This window comes from Saimiri boliviensis, chromosome 13 (genome assembly GCF_048565385.1).
Source record: "Saimiri boliviensis isolate mSaiBol1 chromosome 13, mSaiBol1.pri, whole genome shotgun sequence".
NCBI classification, from domain to species: Eukaryota; Metazoa; Chordata; class Mammalia; order Primates; family Cebidae; genus Saimiri; species Saimiri boliviensis.
The window spans coordinates 77,347,734-77,371,263 of NC_133461.1; the positions used below are offsets into that span (position 1 = coordinate 77,347,734).

At 47.9% G+C, this 23,530-nt stretch overlaps 1 protein-coding gene across 4 annotated transcripts in view; it reads right to left on the minus strand.

Annotated features, from left to right (window-relative positions):
* PLEKHA2 (pleckstrin homology domain containing A2) overlaps window positions 1–23,530 on the minus strand; it is an 80,877-nt gene that overhangs the window by 27,936 nt on the left and 29,411 nt on the right. For 3 of the 4 annotated variants that reach the window (XM_039463380.2, XM_039463379.2, XM_074383854.1), the window contains exons 3-5: window positions 16,252–16,344; window positions 6,718–6,766; window positions 4,164–4,261 (exon numbers count right to left, since the gene is read on the minus strand). In XM_039463380.2, the coding sequence (XP_039319314.1) occupies window positions 4,164–4,261; window positions 6,718–6,766; window positions 16,252–16,344 (240 nt within the window). The remainder of the gene's footprint in view (window positions 1–4,163; window positions 4,262–6,717; window positions 6,767–16,251; window positions 16,345–23,530) is intronic. The other variant, XM_039463381.2, reaches the window with a different exon arrangement.

A 23,530-nucleotide genomic window follows, 5' to 3' on the forward strand; every position in this document is an offset into this window, starting at 1 on the left:
TAGCAGTTCTCTCCTAGATAGAAAATACATTCTGTGTTTGCACAGTCCATACTATTCTCCCCAGCAGAATGGGAGAGGCCAGGGGTCAGACGGTGCTTAACCTCATTCCTGTTGCCACGTTTCTTCCTCCTTGCCCATTTCATTCATTTATCTGCAAATGCTGAGGAAATCTTACATTTCGTAAGAAAGAAAGAAAAAAAAAAAGAGGCCCAGAACAGTGGAGTCATTTGCCCAAAGTCAGGATCAACAGCTGAATGTCAGCCAGGTGTGGTGGCTCATGCCTGTCATCCCAGCACTTTGGGAAGCCTAAGCAGGCGGATCACCTGAGGTCGGGAGTTCAAGACCAACCTGACCAACGTGGTGAAACCTTGTTTCTACTAAAAATACAAAAATTATCTGGGCACAGTGGCAGCTACCTGTAATCACAGCTACTTGGGAAGCTGAGGCAGGAGAATCGCTTGAACCCGGGAGGCAGAGGTTGCAGTGAGCCGAGATCACACTCCAGCACAATTGCACTCCAGACTGGGCGACGGAGTGAGACTTCATCGCAAAAAAAGCAAAACCAAAACAAAACAAAAAACAGCTGAACGTCTACTAGACCCTGACTTTCTACTGGAGTCCCTGCATCACAGTGCCCATCTTCAGGAAAACGCAACACCCTGCGTCTATCTGCCGGGACATCACTGGGACCTCATGAGAAAAGGTAAAGTCCTCTTCCACTTCTTCTACAGCTTTGAGAGTCAGACAGGCCTAAGGATCCCGACCCCTTCAAGAGCTTGGAGCTACATGAGAGCCCTGTTATTTGGTGTCTGTTCAGAATGCACCCTGATTATGCTGGGTCCCCACAAAGATGAGACCTTCTCTTCCTGGACTACACACTTGGTTTACATAGACAAGGATGTCCTCTGCCCCCTCCCTACTTCTCCAAATCAGGCCAGAAATTCCACCTCTATTTTCCTTCTGGCTGAGAGATGCCAGCAGTTAGTTTCTTCAGGCCTCCATTCACTGTCAGGCAATGCACTGATAAGCGTCTTTGCTTCGTTATCACTAATCTTATCAACTAGGCATGATTTTCTCCACTTTATAGATGAGGTCAACCCAAGCTCATTAAACTTAAGTGATTTGGCCCCAGGACTGCCTGACTCCTTGTTGCTGCATGTCACCACCTACTTAAGCTACCCTTTCTAATTTTCTGTGAGTTTTGTTATTATGTAACCACATTTTTAGGGATGTTGATTTTTGCGGGGATATTTAGTGACAAAATCACCATGGAACTGCAGGAATTTCCCCTAAATGACCCAGATGAATTCCTGAAACCCAGCAAAGAAGGAGGGAAGTAACTTTTTAGAGTTCCCAGTGGCCAGAAAAGGAGGCACAGAGCTTGGCTGCTGCGTTTCCTCTCAAAATCCCGAAGGCCACTGTTTGTCACCCCTTACGCTCCTGTGCCATGCACTGCTTCAGATCCACAGGCAGACCCTTTCCAAAGCTGCTTCCGCTTCCTGAGACTTCTTTAAGATATAGGGTTTTACTCCGTGGCTCAGGCTTAAGTACAGTGATGCGATCATAACTCCCTGCAGCCTCTAACTCCTGGGCTCGAGTGATCCTCCTGCCTCAGCCTCCTGAGTAGCTGGGACTACAGGCATGTGCCACCACACGCAGCTAATTTTTTTTCTTTTCTTTCTTTTTTTTTTTTTTTTTGTCTTTTTAGTAGAGACAGGGTTTCACCACGTTGGCCAGACTGGTCTCGAGCTCCTGACCTCAGGTGATCCACCCACTTCAGCCTCCCAAAGTACTGGGATGACAGGTATGAGCCACTGCTTTATTTTATTTTTGTAGAAATGGGGTCTCCTCCTATGTTGTCCAAGCTGGTCTTGAACTCCTGGGCTCAAGTGATCTTCCCACCCCAGCCTCCCAGAGAGCTGAAATTACAGGTGTGAGCCACCACACCCAGCCAACTTCCTGAGACTCTGAATCAGCTGGTGGAAGACAAATTCAACCATAACTAAGCTACATAGCTTGAAAACAAGGTGTTCTTTTTGGTCTGTCCATATTCCAGAGGCCTTGTTTTACCCACCCATGGGGCATCCTCTGATGAGGGAGAGGCACAGCGACCTAATCTGCGATGTAAAATAAATGCTCACTTTCCCTCCGCTGGGCAGGCTGGCCCACAAGAAGAAAGAGAAGAATCCAACCATGAAGGAAAGCTGTGCTTCATTTTACTGCTCCATTTTCAACGTGTTTTTTTTTTTGTTTGTTTTGTTTTTTTTTTTTTGAGACTAAGTCTCACTCTGTCATCCTGGCTGGAGTGCAGTGATGCAATCTCAGCTCACTGCAACCTCTGTCTCCCAGGTTCAAGCGATTCTCCTGCCTCAGCCTCCCGAGTAGCTGGAACTACAAGTGTGTGCCATCATGCCCGGCTAAGTTTTTATTTTTTTACTTTTTATTTATTATTATTATTATTTTTTGAGACAGAGTTTCACTCTTGTTACCCAGGCTGGAGTGCAATGGTGCGATCTCGGCTCACCGCAACCTCCGCCTCCTGGGTTCAGGCAATTCTCCTGCCTCAGCCTCCTGAGTAGCTGGGATTACAGGCACGTGCCACCATGCCCAGCTAATTTTTTTGTATTTTTAGTAGAGACGGGGTTTCACCATGTTGACCAGAATGGTCTCGATCTCTCAACCTCGTGATCCACCCGCCTCAGCCTCCCAAAGTGCTGGGATTACAGGCTTGAGCCACCGTGCCCGGCCAGTTTTTATTTTTAGTAGAGACATGGTTTCACCATGTTGGCCAGGCTGGTCTCAAACTCCTGACCTCCGGTGAACCACCCACCTTGGCCTCCAAAATGCTAGGATTACAGGTGTGAGCCACTGCACCCTGCCATCCATCCTCTCTCTTTTCATCACTCTCTCTTTTCACGGGTTTACCAAGGTTTATCAGAATAAGAAGCGAATCATCAAAACTGCTTATAGGACTCAGTTATACTCCAGTTGGGTCTAGCAATACTAGACAGGTATACACATTCCCTCTATACAGATATTCACAGGAACCCTGAGAAATCTGGGAGGATAATTTGCCACAGCACGTAGTAGTTATTACTGAAAGCCCCTCAAACATAAGCATTTCTGACTGTATGATACAGAAACAAGCTTTTCAGCATACAAACCATGGTCTATATAAGCCAGGCGTCTGCCTGTCTTATTGATAAAAAGTCTGGTTTTTTCCAAAACATACAGTTTTTCCTCTCCATCCTTCTTACCCTTCTTCCTTTCTTTTTCTGTATTTCTTAGGAAAAAGAAAGTAGTTCTTCATTAGCCAGCTCAAGGGAAAACAGCATACTCATAGGATAGTCCATGAACTAGCTCTGTGAAGCTTTTAAGCAGATGGCTTTTCCAGGACAGGGAGGCAGGTGGCTTGCACTGAACTTGCAGGCAGCCTCTGAAAATAAGAAGAGTATCCCCGGGCCGGGAGCGGTGGCTCAAGCCTGTAATCCCAGCACTTTGGGAGGCCGAGGCGGGTGGATCACGAGGTCAAAAGATCGAGACCATCCCGATCAACATGGTGAAACCCCGTCTCTACTGAAAATACAAAAAATTAGCTGGGCATAGTGGCGTGTGCCTGTAATCCCAGCTACTCAGGAGGCTGAGACAGGAGAATTGCCTGAACCCAGGAGGCGGAGGTTGCAGTGAGCCGAGATCGCGCCATTGCACTCCAGCCTGGGTAACAAGAGCGAAACTCCGTCTCAAAAAAAAAAAAAAAAAAAAAAAAAGAAGAGTATCCCCAAGCTGGGAAAAAGTTCTGACTTCCCTCCCCATGTGCTTTTCCCTTTACTTGACTTTTCACAGTCAGCAATCCATTTTCCAATCCTACCACATTCTGAATCAGCATCCCACAATCACCCGAAACAGGACTGACCAGGAGCCCTCCCTGGAAGCACAAAGGGGATGCTCCATGAACTTTCCCTTGAACTTGATTCAAACCTAGACTCTTGGTTCAACTTGTGGTTGGTCAGCCAAGGAACAAGAAGACGTGGGAGAGAACTAGGTACAGACCGGGCTTCTGGGAAAGTCCCCGCTGCCATCTCAGTTTTTCCCGACCCCAATCAGGCTATATCCTGGGAAGAGGCTCTTTTACTACCCCAGAAAACAGAAAACACCAAACTTACGGTGATCTTGCTGGCTTGGTTTAAGGCTTCAACCCAGTCCTTCAGATCTTTCTGGTCATTGGCTTGAAGGAAATATCTCTGAGACAGGGCATTGATAACTACAAAAGCCACGGAAAAGAAGGGAAGACATTCCTGGGTCAAAATACGAGCAACACAAGTCTCTACAAAGCTAAGGTGTTAGAGGGAGCGAGATGGGTGAACTCCGCAAAGCAGATTAATAAATCTCCCATGATCCTAAGTCACTTGTCTGGATATTTAGGAAGCCCCAGACCATACCTGCTCACTCTCTTTTCCACCTTTAAAAGCATCCCATCAGCCACAGGAACAACACCTGATGATGTCAACAGCAGCCTCAGTGTGCTGCTCTGCAGTGATGAGGCTCTGCCGTCAACAAGATACAACTGAACCACTGTCTGGCACTGCTAATACATTTACTGTCAAGATGGTATATACAGAATTTTGGACTCGTGCTTGGTCTCCACTGGCACAACTGGCCTGGACTGGGAGTCTTGCTTGTGGCTGGGAAATAGGACAAAGCTTTCCTGAGATCAAATCTGTGACCTTGGCCTCACTCTAAACCTGTTCTTCCCTCTGAGCATTCCATTAAGTCAACAATTTACTTCCATGTTTATTATTATTACATATATATATATATATATATATTTTAGATCTGATAACCACAAAATGTGAGACTCATTTCTGAACCTATCTATGAAATTTGCAAGAAATAGAAGAAGGAGAATACCAAAGATGTTTGAACCAATCTGAAGTGGAGAGAGAGAACAGCTCAAGGGAATATTTTATTCTCCCAGCATAAGCTTGAACTGTAGTAGGTGAGCCTCATGGGGAAATGCAGAATTCATCTATTCATTCATCTGACAAATATTTACTGAGCACCTACTATGTGCTAGGAGCCATCTTAAATGCTGAAGATACCACAGTGACAAGGCAGAATAATATCCCTGCCTTTGTGAAGCTTACATTCAGAACCACCCCAGAGAGGCAACAGAAACTATTTGTTAGCATTTGCTCATAGCACTTAGCACAGTTCTGAGAACACAGTAGGAGCCAAGTAACTATTTGATGATGGATTCACTGAATTCACTGACTTCAGGCACCCATGCATGGTGACTCTGCTTCCTACACCATCCCCCAACATATCACTCTTTGGGCAACTGAGACCCTCAACGGAACACTCCTTGCTTTCTCATATCCCCTTCCTGGCACTGCCTTCCACCTCCCTTCTGAGTCCTCCATCTTTTCTGAGCACACCATTTCTCAGCTCTAAAATAAGGATTCGTAGAAACTTCTAGTGGACACTTTGCACCTGCCCTGTGGCACTGAGAAAACTGAAATGCAGATAGACAATTATTAGAAGAAAAAAAGCAGGCCAGGCACGGTGGCTCAAGCCTGTAATCCCAGCACTTTGGGAGGCCGAGGCGAGTGGATCATGAGGTCAAGAGATCCAGACCATCCTGGTCAACATGGTGAAACCCCGTCTCTACTAAAAATAACAACAACAACAAAAAAAATTAGCTGGGCATGGTGGTGCGTGCCTGTAATCCCAGCTACTCAGGAGGGTGAGGCAGGAGAATTGCCTGAACCCAGGAGGTGGAGATTGCGGTGAGCCGAGATCGCGACATTGCACTCCAGCCTGGGTAACAAGCGAAACTCCATCTCAAAAAAAAAAAAAAAAAAAAAAAAAAGAAAAGAAAAAAAGTGTTCGAGATGATGGTTATTGAAATGCTTGGATCTGTGTCCTTACCCAAATCTCATGTTCAATTGTCATCCTGGATGTTGGAATTGGGGCCTGGTGGGAGGTAATTGAATCATGGTGGATTACGGGGGCGGTTTTCATGGTTTAACACCATCCCCCATGCTGTCATCTCATGATAGTGAGTTCTTGTGGAATCTGGTTGTTTAAATGTGTGTAGCACCTCCCACTCTCTTCTTGCTTCTCCTCTGGCCCTAGAGAGCCTGAAGATCATGCAGAACAGTGAGCCAATTAAAATCGTTTTTGTTTTTTTTTTTTGAGATGGAGTTTTACTCTTGCTGCCCAGGCTAGAGTGCAATGGCGAAATTTCAGCTCACTGCAACCTCCACCTGCCTTGGCCTCCCAAACTGCTGGGATTACAGGTGTGAGCCACCGTGCCCGGCCAAACCTCTTCTGTTTTTAAATTACTCAGTCTCAGGTATTTTTTTATAGCAGTTCAAGAACAGACTAATACAGACATGCTAATTACTCTATACATTATGTACCCCATGAATACGTACAATTATTATTTGTCAAAAAAAAAAACTAAAAAAAAAAAAAGAGAGAGAGAGAAAGAAAACAGAAATGTTACTAGCCCCTGGACCTCTGTCCTTATGTTATTAACAACCATTGCAGCAAGACTAGGGAAAAAATATCACTTGACACCCAGGACTGTCATCGAGATTTAAGTCACTCATACGCACAGGGTATAGTCACATGTGATCACAGGACTGTCTCCACACAAAAGAGGAAGTTGCCATATCAATATTAAAAGAGCCCATCTCCTGGCTCTGTACTTACCAAAGCAAAATGGAGTTTTGGGTTTCTGCTTTGGGGTAGCTATGCTCACCTAAATCAAATAAGAAATAAAAGAAATATGAATATGTTTCTTACAATGTTGAAAATTTCTTATTGTGAAATTTCTCATACATAAAGAGTATATTAAACAGATGTCTATATTTTTTAAAAATAATACTTAAATGGCCGGGCACGGTGGCTCAAGCCTGTAATCCCAGCACTTTGGGAGGCTGAGGCAGGTGGATCACGAGGTCGAGAGATCGAGACCATCCTGGTGAACATGGTGAAACCCCGTCTCTACTAAAAATACAAAACATTAGCTGGGCATGGTGGCACGTGCCTGTAATCCCAGCTACTCAGGAGGCTGAGGCAGGAGAATTGCTTGAACCCAGGAGGCGGAGGTTGCGGTGAGCCGAGATCGTGCCATTGCACTCCAGCCTGGGTAACAAGAGCGAAACTTCGTCTCAAAAAAATAATAATAATAATAATTAAATGAAAACCCTGTACTCATCATCCACATTAAGAAACAGGCATTATCAGTCCTATTTCTTTGAAGCCCTGTGTGCCCCTCCCTGATAGAATCCCCACTCATTAGAGATAACCATTATCTTGATGTCTGTTCATCTTTATAAAGAAGACTTGTTATTTACTTATTTATTTAGAGATAGGGTCTCACTCTGTCACCCAGGCTGGAATACAATGATACAATCACAGCTCACTGCAGCCTCCAACTCCTGGGTTCAAGGGATCCTCCAGTCTCCACCTCCTGGCTATTTTTTTTTTAAAATGCTACCATGCCTGGCTAACTTAAAAAAAAAAAATTGCAGAAACGGGTCTTGCTATGTTGCCCAGGATGGTCTCAAACTCCCAGGCTCAAGCAATCCTCCCATCTCAACATCCCAAAGCGTTGGGATTTCAGGCATGAGCCACTGCACCCAGCTCAAAAACATTTTTTTTTTTTTTTTTTTTTTTTTTTTTTTTTTTTTTTTTGAGACGGAGTTTCGCTCTTGTTACCCAGGCTGGAGTGCAATGGCACGATCTCGGCTCACCGCAACCTCCGCCTCCTGGGTTCAAGCAATTCTCCTGCCTCAGCCTCCTGAGGAGCTGGGATTACAGGCATCCGCCACCATGCCCAGCTAAGTTTTGTATTTTTAGTAGAGACGGGGTTTCACTATGTTGACCAGGATGGTCTCGATCTCTTGACCTTGTGATCCACCCGCCTCGGCCTCCCAAAGTGCTGGGATTACAGGCTTGAGCCACCGTGCCCGGCTCAAAAACATTTTTAAAAGACACTGGGTCCTGACAAAAACCTATCCTGGCCTCATTCACACTAGCAAGATTCCCCTCCTCTTTCAACCACCAACCCTCTCCCTAAATAGTTTTCCAAGCTGAAGGCAGTATTGCTACAGATGCATGGATTCCCATCAGAACACTCAGATAGATGAAGCAGCAAGCCGCTCGCTGTGCTCAGACACATGGAACAGTGGCCTTCACTTCTGCCCTCATGGCCTACCCATGAAAATAAGCACTTCGCCAGGCGCGGTGGCTCAAGCCTGTAATCCCAGCACTTTGGGAGGCCGAGGCGGGTAGATCACGAGGTCAAAAGATCGAGACCATCCTGGTCAACATGGTGAAACCCCGTCTCTACTAAAAAGTGCAAAAAATTAGCTGGGCATGGTGGCACGTGCCTGTAATCCCAGCTACTCAGGAGGCTGAGGCAGGAGAATTGCCTGAGCCCAGGAGGCGGAGGTTGCGGTGAGCCGAGATCGCGCCATCGCACTCCAGCCTGGGTAAGGAGAGTGAAACTCCGTCTCAAAAAAAAAAAAAAAAAAAAAAAGAAGCAGCTTCCGGGTGCCCAGAGAGAGGCTGATGGAATCAGAGAACATGCCTATATATCTCAGGGAAGGGCAAGAAACAGAGGAAGTATTTCTATACCTCCTGTTGCTGTATTTAATCTTGCTTTGGCAGTCCTACACCTGACAGGTACACTCCTGAGTATCTGCATATGTGAACTCACATCATTCAGGCTCAAACAAAAGAAAAAAAGAAAGGAATTCATATTCCACCACATGCCCACAAAGATTAGGGAAAATCCTTGATGGAGGCTGGGCCTCCGTGGAGAGAGTTTCCACCACTGGGCCTCTGAAGAGGCAGCCACCTTCCCATGGTTCCTAGGCTGGGAACTATTAACATAATGTTACAGTCCTCCCCTGGATACCATTCTCTCCATCCCTTTGCAGCCAAGGGTATTCTTTGACATCTCCTCACCTACTGGCTGCAGGAGTGGTTCCCACTTTATTCTGTTTTTGGGTGTTTCAGGTTTTTCTTTCTTTTTTTCGAGATAAAGAGTTTGGCTTTTATTGCCTAGGCTGTTCAAGCAATTCTCCTGCCTCGGCCTCCCAAGCAACTGGGAATACAGGCACCTGCCATCACGCTCAGCTAATTTTTTCTATTTTTAGTAGAGACAGGATTTCATCACGTTGGCCAAGCTGGTCTTGAACTCCTGACCTCAGGTGATCCACCTGCCTCAGCCTCCCAAAGTGCTGGGATTACAGGTGTGAGCCACCACACCCAGTGGTTTTTCTTTCTTTGATACAGGGTCTCACTGTTACCCAGGCTGGAGTGCAATGGTGCGATCTCAGCTCACTGCAACCTCCGCCTCCTGAGTTCACCCAGGCTGGAGTGCAGTGGCACAATCACAGCTCACTGTAGCCTTGACTTCTTGTGCTCAAGTGATCCTTTCACCTCAGCCTCCTGAGTAGCTAGACTACAGGCATGTGCCATCACACTCAGCTAATTCTTCTAGTATTGTAGAAATGGGGTCTAGCTCTGTTAACAGGACTGTTCTCAACCTCCTGGCCTCAAGTGATCCTCCTGCCTCAGCCTCGCAAAGTGCTGAAATTATAGGCATGAACCACTGGAACTGGCTGGTCCCTACTCTGATAGGCAGCCTGTTAGAAGCCAGGTGCCAAAGAAGAAACCTTGAGTTGAAATTAAAGTCTCTTCCTGGCTGACGGTGGCTAGGGTCTAACAATGACTGACCCAACAGTCTGTCTAAGTTCTTACTCTTGGCTCTAAGTTCTTGCTATACACCCACCCAGATTCCTTAACCAAAATTAATATTGCCCCAAATAAGTAGGAACTGAGGTAGCACCTTATAAAAGATCAAAAGAAAGTCAGGTAGTCAGAGACAGAGAGTCTCAAATGACAGGTGTCCCAGCGGAGTGACCTCCATTTCCTGTTCTATCAAATAAAGGATCATAATATTGTGTTTTCATAGGGTTATCATGAGGGTCAAATATGATAGTGCAGGCTGGGCGGGGTGGCTGAGGCCTATAATCCCAATCCCTTGGGAGGCCGAAGTGGGTGGATCACAAGGTCAGAAGTTCAAGACCAACCTGGCCAACATGGTGAAAACCTGTGTGTATCAAAAATACAAATAATTAGCCAGGGATGGTGGTGCATGCCTGTAGTCCCAGCTACTCGGGAGGCTGAGGCAGGATAATTGCTTGTACCTGGGAGGCGGAGGTTGCAGTGAGCCAAAATCGCACCACTGCAACTGGACTCCAGCCTGGTGACAGAGTGAGACTCCATCTCAAAAACAAAAAAAAAAGATAATGCAGGTAAGACAGCCATTCCTCCACACAGAATCTGCTCACCCCAGGAGGGATTAGTTATGGCTTTTGATACCTCATTTCCTTTAAAGCCTCACGCCACACATCAACATAGGCAATGCCCTGCCTGGAACTATGGGCAAAATGCTGAGGGCCCGTGAGTTTCTCTGGGCCTGCAAAACTGCATGAAACCTGAAAAACATTGTCCGGTCTCCTACATACAAAGCGAAGATGCCATATCTAATGTTAATAAATATTTATGGCCGGGCGTGGTGGCTCATGCCTGTAATCCAAGCACTTTGGAGGCCAAGGCAGGCAGATCACCTGAGGTCGGGAGTTCAAGACCAGCCTGACCAACATGGTGAAACCCCATCTTTATAATAAATAAATAAATAAATAAATAAATATTTAACTAAATGCCTATATAACATTATATCAACTTCCCTGATGTGTACTTAAATGTGTATGAGATGTTACATCAAGTCAACATCACTAATTTTTCAATGAAACATTAAAAATTTTTTCATTTGAAAATAATTGGTACCAGGCCAGGCACAGTGGCTCATGCCTGTAATCTCAGCACTTTGTGAGGCCAAGGTGGGTGGATCACTTGAAGTCAGGTGTTCGAGACCAGCCTGACCAGCATGGTAAAACCCCATCTCTACTAAAAATATAAAATTAACTGGGTATGGTGGTGCATGCCTGTAATCCCAGCTACTTGGAAGGCTGAGACAGGAGAATCGCTTGAACTCGGGAGGTGGAGGTTGCCGTGAGGCAAGATCCTACCATTGCACTCTAGTCTGGGTGACAAGCGAGACTCTGTATCAAAAAAAAAAAAAGATATAAATTTCCTTAGTTCACTAGAATCCTTTTGTGTGTGTGCAAGATGATTGCAAAGAAATTAGAGCCAGTTACAAATTTGATGAGTTACTCAGAGCCAAATCATTCCAAAAGTAAAATGATTAAAATCCTTTCGAATTATTTTATAGCAAAACAATTATATTTAATAAGGGATGTGGGTGCATTTTAAGATGTGAGGTGAAAGCCATAGAGCCTAAGAAAGACCTTAAAAAAATGAAGATTTGAGCAAAGGTAAACTCACTTATCCCAAGTTCAGACACAGATCATCCAAATTCAGTTGTGTCTTAACTCACAGGTAAGAGGACGCTGGTGGGTCCATAATGCAATGGTCCGGACCCCCAGGCATCTTGCTTCCTGGGTTTCTGACCCACCCCGCCAACATCAATCTGGACCATCACGTGGGCCTCTGTCCTGGTTACACCTGAGTGTTGACCTGTCAGTAACTCATTGCCTTGCTTTGGCCCTCAGCGTCCACACTCCCGAGGTCCTCCTGTGCATAACTCCTGGATGTCCTGCCCCTGATGTCTGCATAATCCTGACCACAGCAGAGCTGTCTTCGGCCATCGCAGCCCTCAGAACCCACCTATCTCATGCCTCCCCTTCTACTTCCAGCTTTTATTTATTTATTTATTCATTTATTTTTGAGTCAGAGTCTTGCTCTGTCACCCAGGCTGGAGTGCAATGGTGCGATCTCGGCTCACTGCAACCTCCGCCTCCTGGGTTCAAGCGATTCTCCTGCCTTAGCTTCCCAAGTAGCTGGCATTACAGGAACACACCATCATACCTGGCTAATTTTTTACATTTTTAGTAGAGATGGGTTTTTGCTATGTTGGCTAGCTGATCTCAAACTCCTGACCTCAGGTGATCCACCCACCTCGGCCTTTTAAAGTGCTGGGATTATGGGCATGAGAGCCACCACAATTGGCCTTTGTTTTTTGTTTGTTTGTTTGTTTGTTTTGTTTTGTTTTTAAAGAGATGAGATCTGCCTCTGTCACTCAGGCCAGAGTGCAGAGGCACAATCATGGCTCACTCAGCCTCAAACTCCTGGGCTTCAGTGATCCTCCCAATTCAGCCTCCCAAGTAGCTGGGACTATAGGCAATCACCACCATGCCCAGCTAATTTTTTTTTAAATTTTTTTTGTAGAGTCAGGGTCTCACTATGTTACCGAAACTGGTCTTGAACTCCTAGCTTCAAGTTATCTTCCCACCTCGGCCTCCCAAAGTGTTGGGATTACAGGCATGAGCCACTGTGCCCAGCCTACTTCCAGCTTTAGAATGACTTTGAAAAGCTGGGAACTCCAACACCCTTTCTGGCTTATTAGGAGAATTGTCTTTTCTCTGAAAAACTCCTATTTGTCACTGACTAGAGAGAGCACCCCGGGTAGACAGTTTTCACTGTTTGGATAACAAATGCTCATTCTGACCACAACTGATTAGCCAGCCTGTGCTGTGAGAATGCTACCCATGTGCTTATTATGGGTACTGGAGCCTTCAAAGAGACGGTCTGGCTTTGTGTTTGTTTTCCTCTGTTTATTCAGTTTTGGTCAGGAGGCATGTGTGAGTGCATGCGTGTACAACTATCACTGGCCTCATGCCTAATGGCTTACCACGGAAGGGCAATTCGGCAAACCAACTCACTGCTGAATTAACAGGATTGGTTCTGGTTCTGCCCTGACTGGCTCGCTGCAAGGGTAAGACCCTCAATGTCTCTGATCAGCTTCATAATAGGTAAAGCCAGAGCAAAAACACTATTCCCCTTTGCCACAGAGTGGCAAAAGAGGACAATGCTGAGTCCCACGGAAAGAAAGGCCAAGGTGGGGCCAGGCACGGTGGCTCCCACCTGTCATCCCAGCACTTTGTGAGGCCGAGGCGGGTGGATCACCTGAGGTCAGGAGTTCAAGACCAGCCTGGCCAACATGGTGAAACCCCATCTCTATTAAAGATACAAAAACTAACCAGGTGTGGTGGCAGGCACCTGTAATCCAAGCTACTCAAGAGGCTAAGGCCAGACAATCGCTTGAACCCAGGAGGCAGAGATTGCAGTAGCCAAGATCACACCACTGCATTATAGCCTAGACGAGACTCCTATCTCAATTTTTTTTTTTTTAAAGGCTCAGGAGGAAATCTAACTTATCATGGAGACGTGGTGGCTTCGCCTCTCCCTGACATTCGGTGACTATGAAGGCGGGACTCCTGCCCGCTAGGAGGAATAATCCTACTCTACCCCCACCCAACCAGGGATCATGCCAGGTGGCTACGGCCTCCCTCAAACATCGTGAAGAAACAGATGATCCTCATGAAGAGGCGTGGCTGCAGGGGGGGGTGAGGTCACCCAACTGACTCCAATGAGGCACCAAGGCGCAGCCATCTGCACAGCTGAGGCGGCCACAGCTGGGGCACTGCACAGCAGTGGTTGACTGTGGGTCCTGTGAACACCCCAGCAGCAAGCTGAGGTCAGGGATGTGAGCAGGGAGTGGGCACAGGTCCTCTGTAGAGTGACGCAGACGGGGCTGCTCCATAGCTCAACAGACTCTCAGGAACTCGCGCTTATCAGCTCAAACACAGACCACAGGAGCTGCAAGCTCGTCAGCGGCCAGGCACAGCTAGGGCCAGCCCCACCCTGTCTGCCCTTGGCCGGAAGAGGAGCTGGGGCCCCTCTGGCAGAAGCAGCGACCGCAAAACAAGGTCTCCTAGCTCTGCTGCAGCCTCTGCCACAGTGTCTGGGGTGACCTTGCCCCCTGAGGTGGCATCAGGAGCAGAGGAATAGCAGTCACCTACACGGGATGGGGGTCTCTGGCCAAGCTTCAGGAGGTCAGTGGGCTCCCTGGAATTATAGGTAAAAGCAGGGTGTGTCCCTATACCTATGCATTTACACCTGGAGAAGGCGTGCTTTTTATCAGCCTCCCCCGCAACACAATCCACAACCCCTGACAAGTTCTTTCTGAGAGGTGACCGAAAGCAAGGCCCTGACACCTGGGACACAACTGGGGGTGGGACAATGGGGTTGGCTGTGCAGTAGGGGGTGGTTGAGGGTGGTGGTCATAGGGCAGCTTTAATTATTTTCTAGTTTGCTAAGAGCTGGTTCTGTTGCCATAGATGCTCTAGATGACATCCAATCGTCACTTTCATCTCTGTCTCTCTCTGGCCAGAGGCCACAGGCCCGCCCTCATCTTCCAGACACCGGCCCTCAGCAGACAGCAGAGAAACACACACCCCGAGCAGAGAGCCCACCTACAGCCCTCTGGCCAGGCCACCTGACACCATGGCAAGAGCTTTCCTCCAGGAGAAAATACCTAAGGGTTAACAAGAAATGACCTGGAATGCAGAGCTGGAGCCCAGCGTCTCAGTGGCTACGTTTCTTTCTGGGAAAATCCCCTGCTTTCTGGCAGGGGGTCAGGCAGGAGTTAAAGGCTCTGGGCTCTGTGTAACCCGACCCAGTGGCAGCTGCGGGTTTTGCAAAATGCCCACCCAGCCCTGCCTTTCTCAGGATGGGGCTAAACAGCAGGTCACCCTTTCCAAACGAGGCAGCCTCCAAGGCTGAGAACTCTAAAACCCTCATCTGAGCTGCATTTATAAATCATGATTCAGCAAGAGATTGAATTCACTCCTCCCCAACCAAAAAAAAAAAAAAAAGTCTTCCCAAACCCTCTCACACAGGAGAGGGTTTCATTTTTCATTTATTACTGCGAGGTTCTCTGCTCCTCTGCTCTAAATTCTCCGTCTCCGACCCTCCTGGAGAAATGACCTCAGGAGCTCTCAGCAAGCTGAGGACAAGTCAGGAAGGGCGGGCAGGCCTGGGCCTCTGGCTGCTCTGGCCGGGGGAGGCGGCCACATTTCTCACCGCAAGGCAAGCACAAATTGCCGGCAGCTGTGCTAGCAAGGCTGGACTTGAAAGGGCCCTTCCCCCAGCCCTGAGGTCATTCTCTCCCTCTTTAATCTGTCCTGACGCTGCCCTGCATCTTGTGCCTTGGTACCAGGCCGTGTCTGCCGGACTCTGCCTGCACACCACAGGCACAGGGACGCGCCACCCCTCCAGCCAAGGGTGGCCTCTCCTCCAGAGGCCCCCAGTCCCCTCCAGGTTCATCTTCTGATCAGCCAGGGTGCAAGGCTCCCAAAGCTTGTTACAAGATGGAGCTGGAGCCGGTGGACCCTTGGCTCGGGGCCCCCAGGCCTCAAGTCCCTGAGGATGAGAGGGGATGGCAAGGCAGAAGAGGCCCCCAAGAGGCCTGCAGTGAAGGGGTGTGGGGAGCGCAGGGCTTCCGAAACCTCAGTGCTGGCCGGCTGCCACCTGGCTCTGCTCACTGTACAAAGAGTTCCTCTTTCTGGGGAGGCTCTAAATCTCCCAGCCTTTTTATCATCGCTGCATCACGGGTCAGCAGTGGTGCCTGCTCCAGGGAGGGGCTGCTAATAGAAGCTGAATTCAGCAGTGACACGTGGGCACTGTTAACCAGCCCCCACCCCAGCTCTCAGCACAAGAGAGGGGCTGCTCCAGCCCCTTCTATACAAACGGGACTGGGGGAGCCTGGCAGCCACCTGCCCTAGTCTCCAGTGGTGATCTGGCTGCTGAATGTCCTCCTGGCAAGCTGAGTGGCTTCTCCGGCCTTCTTAGCCTTCCCTCCACAGTGATCCTGCCCAGGTGAATGATGAAAGTCCAGCGAAGCCCCAGCACTTTCTGAGTTACTTCTGTTTGACTGTACCCTTTGAGAGAATCCTCCACAGTTGCTGGATTTTTGGTGATTGTTTTTGTGTTCCCTTTCATCCCGATTAGAAAAAAGAAAAGGTCACGGGTCATTTCTGACCCCTACCCCAGCTCCACCACCACATAACACGTCCTGTGCAGGAGCTGGGAGTATTAAGGATTGATGTGTTCAAGGACGAAGAGGCGGCAGGCCCACCCTCCAGCAACTTGCTAAGCACATACCTCTCCAGCCACCCATCAGCAGCTAAGCTTCCACAGGCAGTGTGTGGGGTCGGGGAGCATTTCAGCACCACGCAACGTCCCAAAATACTAATGCCCAAAGGACTGGACACTTCCCCTTGCTTAGAAACCAGATCGACTTACAGAGCATGAATTCCCAGAGTTCCAGGTCAATGTTACCTTCGAGATGTAGGTCAGCTGCAAAGCTCCAACAGCTCCTGCCCCGACTGCCAGATTCTGAAAGACACATAGTTTTCATTTTAAGAAGGCTGTAGAAACAGCACAGGAGACAGAAGACCAAGATTCCAGCTCTGTTAATGCCACTTTCCTGGCAACCTTGAGCAAGTTACTCAACCATTCTTTAACTTGCATTCCTCACCTGTGATGATAATTTCTCGATAATGATTCAGGATTCCTGATGGAAATCTTTGACATTAACATTATCCCCAAGCCTTATCTATTACAGAGAAATATTCTAGTACAATGGTAAAAGTGTATGCTCACGCTGGGCATAGTGGCTCATGCCTATAATCCCAGCACTTTGGAAGGCCAAGATGGGAGGATCACTTGAGGCCAGGAGTTTGAGGCCAGTCTGGATAACGTATCAAAAAAATTTTTAATTAGCTGGGCGTGATGCCTCACACTTGCAGTCCCAGCTCCATGGAAGGCTGAAGTGGGAGGACTGCTGGAGTCCAGGAGGTGGAGGCTGCAGTAAGCCCTGTTAGTGCCACTGTACAACAGAGCGAGACCCTCTTTAAAAAAAAAAAAAAAAAAGCATATGCTCCACTGTGAACAAGTTCCTTAACCACCAAGCCTCAGCTTTTCCTTCTGTGAAACAGGAATAATAGTATCTGCCTCATAAGAAAGCTGTAAAAATGAGTTAATACATTTAAGAAGGCCAGGCACAGTGGCTCACATCTATAATCCCAGCACTTTGGGAGGCTAAGGCAGGCAGATCGCCTGAGGTCAGGAGTTCCAGACCAGGCTGGGCAACATGGTGAAACTCCATCTCTACTAAAAACATAAAAATTAGCCGGACATGTGGCACGCACTTATAGCCCCAGCTACTCGCAAAGCTGAGGCAGGAGAAGTGCTTGAACCTGGGAGGTAGAGGTTGCAGTGAGCTGAGATCTCGCCACTGCACTCCAGTCTGGGTGACAGAATGAGTCTCCATCCCCCCAAAATAAAAAAATAAATGAATACATTTAAGAGCACTTGGAATTGTCCCTGGCATGTAGAAGACTCTCAGCAAGTGTGAGCTCTTATAGTTTTTGCATGTGCCCTGACATCTCACTGACTCTGTCCTGTTTTATGCCAATGCAACATTTTTCATAATACATAGGATTCAAACTCACACAGTATAGAAATAATATATATATAATATATATGTTATAGATCGAAAACATATATATATTATATATATAATATATATATATAACAGGCCTACTCATAACAGCCCTATGAAATGGGCTGAACATATATATAATATATAACATATATATAATATATATTATATACTATATATGTTATATACTATATATTATAGTGTGTTATATAATATATATTGTATATGTTATGTATTATATATAACATATATAATATATATTGTATATGTTATGTATTATATATAACATATATAATATATAATATATGAACATATATATTATATATAACATATATATTATATATATGTTCAGCCCATTTCATAGGGCTGTTATGAGTAGCAAAGGGAAGATGTCTGTACAGTATAAAACACAGTGAATGCACTATCACCACAGCAGGAGACTCACAGGCACCAGGTCTGGCAATGAGCCCCACCCTGGCACACGCTCTCTGGCTTTCTAATGTCCCCATTGGCAGGGATGAAGGAGCAAAAAGCCAGGGCAGTCCCACGCCAGAGTCAGGGTTAAGGTTATAAATCACATCTGTGGGGCTTCGAATGCACACCATTATCCTAGCAATCTGAGACTCGGTTCATAGCTCTTGCTGACCTCTTAAACTGCTGCCAAAAGCCTTCAAGAAAAATCTCTGAAGCCCCCATTACCCAGGGTCCTCTCAAAACAATAAAAGGAGGTGAATCTTGGATAAAGGGAATTTAGTAAATTTACCTAAGAATTCTCAGTGAAATGACCTATCCTATCAGGAGACAGCCTTAAGAAATGTCTCAGGTGTGCCAGGAGCGGTGGCTCATGCTTGCAATCCCAGCACTTTGGGAAGCCAAGGCAGGTGGATCACTAGGTCAGGAGTTCGAGACCAGTCTGGCCAGCATGGTGAAACCCCATCTCTACTAAAAATACAAAAATTAGCCAGGCATGGTGGTGCACTCCTGTAGTCCCAGCTACTTGGGAGGCTGAGGCAGGAGAATCACTTGAACTCGGGAGGTGGACGGAGGTTGCAGTGAGCCAAGATTGCACCTCTGCACTTCAGCCTGGGCAACAGAGTGAGACTCCATCTCAAAAAAAAAAAAAAATAAAAGAGAGAGAGAGAAAGAAAGAAATGTCTCAGGTGGACCAGGTATGGTGGTTCACACCTGTAATCTCAGCACTTTGGGAGGCTGAGGTGGGAGGATTGCTTGAGTCCAGCAATTTGAGACCACCCTAGTCAACATAGTGAAACCCCATCTCTATAAAAACATTATATATTTCTTTTTCTTTTTTTTTCTTTTCTGTAAATGTCTCCTCAGGTAGTAGGAAAGAGTCCTTCTAGCCCCAGTTATCTAAATTAACACACATTATTTGAAGCAAATTCAAGCAAGAAAATGGATGGGGATAATATTACCAAAAAAAAGTATTCGCAGAACCCGAGAATCTTAGGGCGGAGGACCTAGAAAAGACTCTGCACTTCTTGTTCTTCCCTTTGCGAATGAGGCAGTAAGCTAAGAGCTGCCTCTCCCAGCCAGATTCACATGGGAACTGTGGAGAGTCTGATTTACGCTTCTATTTACACACTTTTTCAACCACATAGAGACTGCTTTTCAGGGGTTGGTTGGTTTGTGTTTAGGAAACCTCTTATTGGGTAGGGAGACAGGCCTTGTAGCCCCTAAATCAGAATCCACATAGGAGCCCCGGCTCCCAAAAGGCATGAGTGACAGACATTGCCCTGGAGAGGACTGAGAACCGCTCTGGGCAAAGACGCCGCGCTGCCCAACGTCGGACTTCCAGAGGGAGACCCACAGGCTCCAGGGACATAGGAGCCGCAGGACTCTGCCGAGGACTAAGCACCTGCCACCACCCCGACCCCAATTTGCAGTTTAGAAGAGTGGCTCATGGGTGAGGGGATTTGTCCAAGGTCACATAATTGGTGGCAGAGCCTAAACCAAAGCTGACTTTCAATGCCAGTGGCCTGGAAGTGGCATGGGGTAATTTGAAAAGCCTGAGCTGTTGGAATTCTAGTTGTGACATTAACGCTCTATAACCACAGGCAAGTCTCTGTACCTATAAAATGGAGATGACAAACCATGTTTTGTAGGGCAATGGGGAGAATGCCATGGAAAGACACAAGACAGCCCAGCCTACTGGAGTCCCCATTCCCCTCCCTCAGCGCTAATTACAAGACGCAAACGCCGAGTCTCAGAGCTGCTGCTGCACCACACACTCTCCTTACCCCAAAACCGCAGCCCAGCGGCCTCCAGAGTCCCAGCCTGACTTATGAGTGACGAAGTGGGATTTGGGGAACTGTTCGGACGCTAACCCATATGGCACAACAACTATGAGCTGATTGGGTTTCAACGACCTCATCCCCTCTGCCCCTCGAGGGCTGCTCCACCCTCTGTCCCAGCCGCCCTGGCAGCCCTCCCTGTTCAGAGAGAAGGACGCAGCACCCAGGACCCCAAGGGTGAGGGCGGGGGTCCTCACCCCTTCACCCACACTCCACCCACAGTCTGTTCCTAGGCTCAACTGTACCACCTCTCCGCCGGGAGAAGCCAGGAAAATATGACTCGTGTCTGATGCTGCCTCCCTCCCACCTTCCTCCTCACCCAGGGGAAATGGGAGACACGGGAGAAAACAGCCCCAGGATCCCTGAGGCTGGATCCAAATTAATGCTCAGTGTCCACTCCAGGGACTGGACCTAGAAGATGGACAGTGACGGCTGAGTGCCAGGTGACACATCAGCAGCCCCTGGCAGGTGCTTCCTGATCAAGGAAAACAGGGAGGGCCTGCCTGAGCTGAGAGCCGGCAGCCAGTGTCAGGGCAGGAAGGCCAAGAAACGGCACCTATGGAGGGGCAGGGCATCAGAGCTGGGGAAGGGAGCCCACTCAAGCTGTCTCCCTGTTCCCTGGCCACAGATCAGACTCCTTTAGGAAAAGGACAAACTCAGGACTCTCCTCTCCAAGTGCTTCTCCAACCGACTCCAGCCTGCAGTGACCTCCCCTCTCTCTGGATTCAGGCACACAAATCCTTCTACCACTTTGGCACGCACCAGAATCTCCTGGAGAGCTTGTTTTTAAAACCCCAAGAATGGCCGGTTGCAGTGGTGCACACCTGTAATCCCAACACTTTTGGAGGCTGAGGTGGGAGGATCGCTTGAGGCCAAGGGTTCAAGACCAGCCTGGGCAACATAGCAAGACTCTCTCTCTACAGAAAATAAAATAAAGAAATTAGCTGGGTGTGGTGGTGGTGCATTTGTAGTCCCAGGTATGTGGGAGGCTGAGGTGGGAAGGATTACTTGAGGCCAGGAGTTCGAGGCTGCAGTGAGCTATGATTGTGTCACTGCACTCGAGCCTGAATAAAACAGTGAGACCCTGACTCTATGAAAAAGAAAAAAGAGATTAAAAAAAAAAAAAAAAAAAAAAAAAACAGCCCACACTCAAGCTTCCCCCACAGAACACTGAATGAGAGTTAAACGGAATGTGGTCAAAACATGTACATTTTTAAATGCTCCCAGGCGATCCCTAAATAGGTCCAAGTTTAAGAACAGCTGGTCAGCAGGACAAAACTCTAGCCTTGGACTCTGTACTTGGAGTATGTTTTTCTGAGAGCTTAGACAAGCCCACCAGGTTCATAAAGCACTGGAAGATCAACGCGGCTCTGCTCACCACTGGCAAACAGCGTTTCCCTGTGACATCTACCAGGTTCCAACTTGGAGGTCACTTCAGTTTGCAGTTCCCATGACCTAGGCAAGGCCTCTGTGGGACAGGAATCAGGATCGGGTAGAAGAGGCAGGAAAGGACTGAACCCCATTGACATGCGGGTCAAGAGTGTAGGGGCAGAGTTGAGGCAAGGGCCACAGGGAGAGCGACAGGAGGCATCGAGATGAAGGCATCTGAGCAGAAACAAAGTGGAGCCAGTGGGTGGTGGGAATGAAGTTCTGGAGGGCTGCTTATGCCAGTCACCTCAGGAGATTTATTTATTTACTTTTTTGAGACGAAGTCTCACTCTGCTGTCCAGGCTAGACATGCAGAGGCACGATCTCAGCTCACTGCAACCTCCACCTCCCGGGTTCAAGCAATTCTCGTACCTCTGCCTCTCGAGTAGCTAGGATTTACAGACGTGCACCACCATGCCCAGCTAATTTTCTGTATTTTTAGTAGAGATGGGGTTTCATCATATTAGTCAGGATGGTCTTGAACTCCTGACGTAAGGTGACCTGCCCGCCTTGGCATCCCAAAGTGCTGGGATTACAGGCATGAGCCATCATGCCCAGCCGCCATGGGAGATTTCAACAAACTAAGATACATGTTTCATTCTCAGGGTTTGAACTGGTCTGGGATAGGGTCCAGGCAGCTGCCTGTTTTCAGAGCATCCAAGGGATTCCATGTGCCTCCAGGTTGGAGGTCATGGCTGTAGGCACCGGCTGGTCCTGCTGACTCTGCCCTAGAGATACAGCAGCTGGTGAGAGAAAAGGCCACGCCAGCCAGCAGCCCACAGAGTCACCCTGGCTGCTGCACCAGCAGCCACCAGAGAGGAGGGAGGCAAGTAGGAGACGGGGAGGGAGAGGGAATGGAAATTCCGGTGCTGGGCCTGGCTGGCAGCGATCACACATGAGGATCTCTACAAATCAGGAATGGCCTGCACATTTGTTGGACTTCTAAATTTTGTGGAACCACACAGGGAACAGGGCAGGTTCCTGTTAAAAGACAGGTGGTTTCAGGACGGGCGTGGTGGCTCACGCCTGTAATCCCAGCACTTTGGGAGTCCCCACGGGGTGGACCACCTGAAATCAGGAATTCGAGACCAGCCTGGCCAATACGGTGAAAGCCCGTCTTTACTAAAGACACAAAAAATTAGCTGGGTGTGGTGGCAGGCGCCTGTAATCCCAGCTACTTGGGAGGCTGAGGCACGAGAATTGCTTGAACCCGGGAGGCAGAGGTTGCAGTGAGCCGAGATCATGCCACTGCACTCCAGCCCGGGTAACAGAGCCAGATTCCATCGGAAAAAAATCATACTGATAATAAAGATATGTGGTTTTATAAAGACATTGCCAGTACTTTCCTTTTTGCTCACGAGCTCTTCTGCCACTAAGGGCCTTGAAGGAGCTAGCTCCCCAGGAGGGGAAACTGCATGGCTTATTCTTTTCCGTCACCAAGGAAGCAGCTGAGTGCCCATACAGGGATGTGGCACACCTCCCACGTTAAGCCTTTTTCTAGCAACAGCAGTATTTTTTGTTGAAGGAGAAATTTTTACCCATGTGACTTCTACTCCCTTCCCCGTCTTCCAGTGCGAGTCAAAAAGAACAGAAATGACCAGAAGACCCAACTATCGAGCCATAAACTCCCAGAATGTCAGCACTCAAAGGTCCTGTGTATACCTCTTCATTCACTACACGGGTCCTCTAAGGCTCAACTGGGGAAGTGACTTCCTCAGGGAGCCAAATTAAAGACAGAGCTCAAACTCCTAACATCAATCTGGTGCTTTGGCGAAGTAACAGCCTGGGAAGGAAAGAGGGAAACTGACATATATTTAGAAATTACGATGTGCCAGGCACGCTGCTAGGCACTGTCACACGTGGTCGCCTATGCCTAACAATCCCATTCCACAGACAAAGAAACCAAGGATGGGGCCAGTGAAGGAAACTGCCAGAGGTCACACAGGCAGCAAGCAGGGGAGCCAGTATTCAAGCCCAACTCTTCCTGATTCCCAAATCCCATGTGCTTTCCTTGAGGCCCTGCCACCTCCCACGAGACATTATCAATGAAAGGTAAATACAAGAGCAGGACTAGCAGGGTTACACCAAAAGAGGCCCAGTGTCATTGCCCAAGCTGGGCAGGGCAGGAACTTGTCCAACTGGTTCTTAGGTGCCAAACTCCAATAGACCAGGGATTCAGAGAGGAAAAGGGGAAGGAGAGATGCTGGTACCATCTGACCTTCTCTTACAGGCCCTTGGAGTGTCCAACAGGCAGTAAAATGCAGCTAGCAGGAGGGAGGGGACATCCTTACTAATCCCAGAGCTAGGGCACAAGCTGACATGGCTGTCCGTGAGCTAA